Source organism: Chenopodium quinoa, unplaced genomic scaffold, assembly GCF_001683475.1.
Source record: "Chenopodium quinoa cultivar QQ74 unplaced genomic scaffold, ASM168347v1, whole genome shotgun sequence".
Classification (NCBI taxonomy): domain Eukaryota; kingdom Viridiplantae; phylum Streptophyta; class Magnoliopsida; order Caryophyllales; family Amaranthaceae; genus Chenopodium; species Chenopodium quinoa.
The window spans coordinates 4,078,264-4,084,840 of NW_018745170.1; the positions used below are offsets into that span (position 1 = coordinate 4,078,264).

The 6,577-nt window shown below is 42.2% G+C and overlaps 1 protein-coding gene across 1 annotated transcript; it reads left to right on the forward strand.

Annotated features, from left to right (window-relative positions):
- Positions 1 to 3,617: 3,617 nt before the first annotated feature.
- On the forward strand, positions 3,618 to 6,577 carry LOC110710251 (elongation factor 1-alpha). The gene is made up of 3 exons (XM_021888525.1): positions 3,618 to 3,773; positions 4,817 to 5,299; positions 5,383 to 6,577. The coding sequence occupies exons 2-3, from the start codon at positions 4,838 to 4,840 to the stop codon at positions 6,262 to 6,264; spliced, it is 1,344 nt and encodes a 447-aa protein (XP_021744217.1). The 5' UTR covers positions 3,618 to 3,773; positions 4,817 to 4,837; the 3' UTR covers positions 6,265 to 6,577.

Consider the following 6,577-nt stretch of genomic DNA (forward strand, 5'->3'; position numbering starts at 1 on the left):
CACCTTGACCAGGTCCGGTTCTTGAGGGCCGGCTGCATCAAGATCGAACAAGAACGTTAGATAAAGCAAAAGGAAAGTAGATCCAAACCTAGAAGGGTAGTTTCATACTTCTAGGCGGCCTACCGGGAGTTTGAGAAGGAGTGGCTGGCTGTTTCTCAGCAGTCGCATGTTTCCTGGCAGAACCAGGCGAACTCGCAACAGTCGTCTTCCGGGTTTTGGAGTCCGGTTGTTGGGAGGAGGAAGTTCTTGGTGTGCCCGTCTACAAAAAAAAAACAAAAAAAAAGCCACAAATGGTTAGTATATGTATAAACCCAACCTTTTAACATAAAAAGGGGAAAGGCGAAAGCTGGGAACTTACTAAGGGCGTCTCCTTGTTGGGAGAGTCATCCGAAGAATGTTGCTGCATGATGGATGCACGCAACATAGCACCCGCAGTCTTGGAGGCGGTAATCTTGCTCATGGCTTCCCCTGCATAAATAAATGCAAAAGTTAGGAAAATTCATAAAAATAACTTCTGCAAAAGCACGTATTCGACAGGCCGGCTACCTCTTGAGCATCGACTACTGAGGCCACAGGCGGCCAGGAAGTACTCGTCATAGAGCCATTTGTAGCTCGGGACGCAGTGCAGGGGTACTTTCTCTCGTACCCCTGTAGTAGAGTCGACCCTGGTCTCTACTTTAAAGAGTCCTCGGTCTAGGATCTATTTTTTAGCTTTTGGGGGAACAGGCGGCATGCTGCGACCGCCTGCAATAAGAGGCAGGTCTCTGTTCCACCTATTAAAGCGCTGGTTCAGCTCCTTGTCTGAACTCTCAATAATGAGGAAGGTGTTTCTCCAATCCTTCCATTTGTTTTCCTTACCTCTTGTCATGAGGTAGCCTCTGTGGGTCGTCAATTGGTACTAGCCGGTACCGCCTGCCTTAGGGGTCCGGCTGAGATAGTTCATGTGGGCGAAAGCCTCAAAATTTGGCTCCACCCCATACATTTCACACCCGGCTACGTAGCCGAGAACATTGAACCAGGAATTTGGGGCTAACTGCCATAACCCCAACTCATATCCGTCCAGGATACGCTGAACAGCCGGATGTAAGGGCAAGCGCAGCCCAGCTCTGATGGCCGCCTCATAGCAGCCAAAGCAGGCGCTATCATAACTAGTCCCAGCCGGCCAGAAGACTGTGTCTTCCGGATCTGGCACAAAAACTAGAAAGCCAGGACCCATTGCGTGGTCCGCTATGAAGTCGTCTACTTTCTCTTGCATGGCCTTGATTCGGCCTTTAGGAACGGTGCAGTAGTAAGGGGTGTTCTGCTCTCTATAAGTGGCGGATGGCTCCGCCCAATTGTCCCCCTTCTCTACTGAATGGGTAAGCCTCGCCTCTTGTAGGCGGTTGTTCCTCTCCTCTGTGTCGGGAGAAAGGTGACCAGAAGAATTGGAATCGGACTCGTCCTCTGAAGATTCCGAAGAGGACGACTCCTCCCCTCTCCCAGAGGGGCCCGCCTCTTCTCCTTCAACAGGAGCGGGAGAAAATGTAGACATATCTACGGTAAAATGGGAAGGGACCATTTTGATCCCTCCCTCAGAGCTGTCGCAGCCAAGCTGCCTTGGTTCACTTCAACATCTGGCGCTTGGTCAGATGTCTCACTAATCGGCACCTGGTAGGAGGAGCCGTCCGAATTTGTGATCCTAGCAGTTCTTTTTGTTCTGACCATTATGTTCTACATAGACACAGAGACAGTCGGACTTTGTATAAAAGGCAAAGATTGGTTCGAAAAGGGGCAGGCGGCACTCCTAGTCCTAAACTCAGCCGTCCCCGGTGACCGGCTGATCACTAACCTAGGTCGTGTCGTGTGCTTCCGTGGTGCCATTTCAGAAAGAAAAAATAAAGAAAAGTAAAAGAATGAGAGAACATACGGTTACCTGAACGAGTGATAAGTTGACGAAGTTCTGGAAAGTCTGAGTATCAGCCGACTTGTCAGAGCAGGCGGTAGGCAGGAAATGTCCGAAATGTCAGAGCAAGTTCAGGGGTTCGAGTGTTCTCTTAAAAAAGTTCTCAAGTGTGAAAATATCTGAAGTCAACACGCCCTTATATAGGCAAAATGAGAAGACGAAGAGTCACTTTCCAAATTCAAAATTTGAGCGGGAAAACCCTCGGCCTTTCACCATATGACACATGTTGCAGGTCGTCGCCTGTTACGAGCCGACACCTGTCACAGGTGACATGTGACCAGTCACGTGCCACCTGTGAGGGGCAAATGATTAGGGGATTTTTCCAGCCAATCACCATCTGACAAGTGAACCAACCAGGTTCCGCCATGTGTCCTTCACATGGGCCAATAGGAGCCTGCCACGTGTCAAGCAGTGAATTGTCCACCATGGACCAATTACGGCCCGACACGTGTCCACCCCATGACACATGGGACAACCGGCCACCAAGGCCCAACTCTTGTGGAAGGCCCAGTCAGCCCTAGGTTTAGCCTAAACCTAGAGATTGGCACGCTTCTCAAGGTTATAAATACCTTCATTAATCCTCATTAAGGGGGATGACGCACATTAAACACTCTCGCCTAGAGAGACTCATTTACCTTATTCCGCATTAATTACTCCCTAAACAAGTACTAACTTGACCGTCGGAGGCGGAGCTCCAACCACCCGGAGTCTCCGTTTGTTTTGCAGGTACAGGCGTCCGGTTCCAGTCTTGGAATTGTAACTTTCCCGCAGGACAACAAAAAACCCCGAAACACTACCAACTTTGACTTTAACGCATTTCTACAGCGAAAAGCTTCCCTCCGTGATAAAGAAATTCATCTATCTCTGAAACGTGATTTAGTCGAACATATTTGGTTACAATACGGGCCACGTAATTAGGGAAAAATTAGCACGACTTTAGGCCAAGTACTATGGCCTACCTACTTTTCCGTACGCAGTCGAATTATTTTTTAATTGTTGTGTTTATTTTATTTCCTAAGTTTAATTACGCATGACGTTGCAAATGTAATTTGTTTCTAGTATTGTACCGCTTTTAAAATAAATAAAAACATTTAAGAAATATTGAGCTTTTTTTTACAATTATTTCATATAACGTACTTAAGTTTACGACAAATTTTAACGATAAAAAAGTCAAAAATAAAAAAAAATAAGTTACACAAATTTAAACTACTTTTTATTTATTTGGAGTAATATTGTTAAAATATAAATGAAAATAATAAATAAAGAAGTGTTGTGTAGAAGAGAGAAAGTAATGGTGGGGTATTGAAAAATTAAGAGAGAGAGAGTGGTGGGTGGGCATTTTTTTTGCTCACCATTGGGAGAGAAAATGTGAAAAAAATTTACCCATAAGCAAAACTGATTTGTTGAGAGAGAAAGTGGGTAGAGAGAGTGTGGGTGAACATTTTTTTTGCTCACCATTGAGAGTGGTCTTACCCGCCTTATTATTCAAAGAAAGACAACTGAAAACTGATTGGCGAAAAATCTCCACCAACCATTTTCGATATTCGAGAAGACCAAGTCAAGCAAATGAAGCTGCCTTTCTCATAAACATCATACTGTACTCCGTACGTAAAAAATAAAATCAAAACTAGTCATTTTCATAACATTATAAAATATCTGGACTCACAAAATTTCGATCTTTTTATTGTTTTCTAGGTTTTGATATTGAAAGGTCACTCTATTCACTTAGAACCCACTCTATTCTTTATAATCATCGTTTCCACATTTTTTTTTTTGTTCAATTGTTCTTTTGTTGTTCCCTCTTTTCTCTTTCCTCTGCGCTTCCTCTAAGGTCATTTTACTATTTACTTTTTTTTTTTTTTAATTCTGTTTGTTCAATTATTTGCTTTGATGATTATGATTTTGATCGTGTTTGATTTTATTTTGACGAATTTTGATCATGTCGATTTAATTTGTTTGTATTTCATGGTGTTTTGATTTTTGACTTTTATTTTCATAGGTTTACTTCTGAGTTTGTAGTTACTTTAGTTAATAATTTTGGTTTAAACAGTAATACAGTGTGATTGTAAAAAATATAGTCATTTTAGCTAGCTACTCTTTCCGTTTCTAAAAGTTCTTCATGTTTTGACAATTACAGTCGAAACAAGAATTATTAGGGACGGAGGGATTAATTAACAATCTTGATGATGTTCTATATTTTGGTAAATTTGGAAATTGGCTTCTGACATGTACATTTAATTGAGTTTATACTTTATACTCACTTTATTTGGTAATTTTTATTTTTATATGCTTACTTTTGATATATACTCATTTAAGTTGATAATTTTGATTTAAGCAGCAATATAGTATGATTGTTAAAAAAATAAAAATAAATAAAAAAAAAAAATTAAGAAAAAGAAAAGTCATTTTAGCTAGCTAATTTTCTCTGTCTCTGAAAGTTCTTCATGTGTGATTGTTTTAGCAAGACAATTATCGTCCTGGCTACTGGTATATATATACCCACTTAAGTTGATAATTTTGGTTTAAACAGCAATATGATGAATGATTAAATTTTGGTAAAATTGGCTCCTAATATGTATTTTTGATGTTTAATTATTGCTGTGAATATATGTTTATAAACTTGTTGGAATGAACAATATAATTGTGTAGCAACAAAAACCATTCTGAGGTGTAAAAGGTGCTCCCTGACCTTGGGGGATCAATTTCTATTAAAGTAAACTTTCGTTGTGAAATTGATGATTTATGGATTTGAAGGATGGTAGAGAAATTTTTGGTTCTTTCTACGATGAGGGAAGGCCGAGAAGTTGTTGTGATAGGCTAGAGGGTTCACTTGTCGGTGTATTTGAATACTAACTCAATGTTCTGTAACTGCAGGTTAACAGTTCCTAAGTCGTTATGGGTAAGGAGAAGATTCATATTAGCTTGGTGGTCATTGGCCATGTCGACTCTGGTAAGTCGACAACAACTGGTCATTTGATCTATAAGCTTGGTGGTATTGACAAGCGTGTGATCGAGAGATTCGAGAAGGAAGCTGCTGAGATGAACAAGAGGTCCTTCAAGTACGCCTGGGTGCTCGACAAACTTAAGGCCGAGCGTGAGCGTGGTATTACCATTGATATTGCCTTGTGGAAGTTTGAGACCAACAAGTACTACTGTACCGTCATTGATGCCCCCGGACATCGTGACTTTATCAAGAACATGATTACTGGTACCTCCCAGGCTGACTGTGCTATCCTCATTATTGACTCCACCACTGGAGGTTTCGAGGCTGGTATCTCCAAGGATGGCCAGACCCGTGAGCACGCCCTTCTTGCCTTCACCCTTGGAGTCAGACAAATGATTTGCTGCTGTAACAAGGTATGAATAATTGAATATTAACGATCATGTGCTTTGGTATCTGGATTGGTCAGTTCTGACTTTTGGTTTGTTTCTTGGAACAGATGGATGCCACCACACCTAAGTACTCAAAGGCTAGGTATGATGAAATTGTCAAGGAAGTCTCTTCATACCTCAAGAAGGTTGGTTATAACCCTGATAAAATTCCATTTGTTCCCATCTCTGGGTTCGAGGGTGACAATATGATTGAGAGGTCCACCAACTTGGACTGGTACAAGGGGCCAACTCTCCTCGAGGCTCTAGACTTGATCAATGAGCCAAAAAGACCCTCAGACAAGCCTCTCCGTCTCCCACTTCAGGATGTTTACAAGATCGGAGGTATTGGAACTGTGCCTGTAGGGCGTGTTGAGACTGGTGTCTTGAAGCCCAATATGGTTGTTACCTTCGGTCCTACTGGACTGACTACAGAGGTTAAATCTGTTGAAATGCACCATGAATCTCTTCCAGAGGCTCTTCCTGGTGACAATGTTGGTTTCAATGTGAAGAACGTTTCTGTCAAGGATCTCAAGCGTGGTTATGTTGCTTCTGACTCCAAGAACGACCCTGCTAAAGGGGCAGCTAGCTTTACTGCACAGGTCATTATCATGAACCACCCTGGACAAATCGGAAATGGCTATGCTCCAGTGCTGGACTGCCATACCTCTCACATTGCTGTCAAGTTTTCTGAGCTTCTGACCAAGATTGACAGGAGATCTGGAAAGGAGCTTGAGAAAGAGCCTAAGTTCTTGAAGAATGGCGATGCTGGCATGGTGAAGATGATTCCCACCAAGCCCATGGTGGTGGAGACTTTTGCAGATTACTCCCCACTCGGTCGTTTTGCTGTGAGGGACATGAGGCAGACTGTTGCTGTTGGTGTCATTAAGAGTGTTGAGAAGAAGGATCCAACTGGTGCCAAGGTCACCAAGGCTGCCCTTAAGAAGAAATGAACAATGTCTGCATTATTCACGGTATATGATTTCTATGGAGACTTGATCGTCTCAGTTAGTAGTGTTTATTTTGTTGGTTGTAGAATAGTCTCATCACCAACATCAAACACCTATTCACAGAATTGGGTACTTGATCGTCGGTGGTAAGGTTTTGATCTGCAATGCCAGCCTTTTTTCTTATTTATAAACTATGTATGTGAGGAAAACAATAGGATATCCTCTTACATTGGGGAATCCATAACGAATTTGAGTGTAAAAGGAACTACGTTTCCTGCTATTATGATTGCGTTATATATTAAGGGGGTGTTTGGTA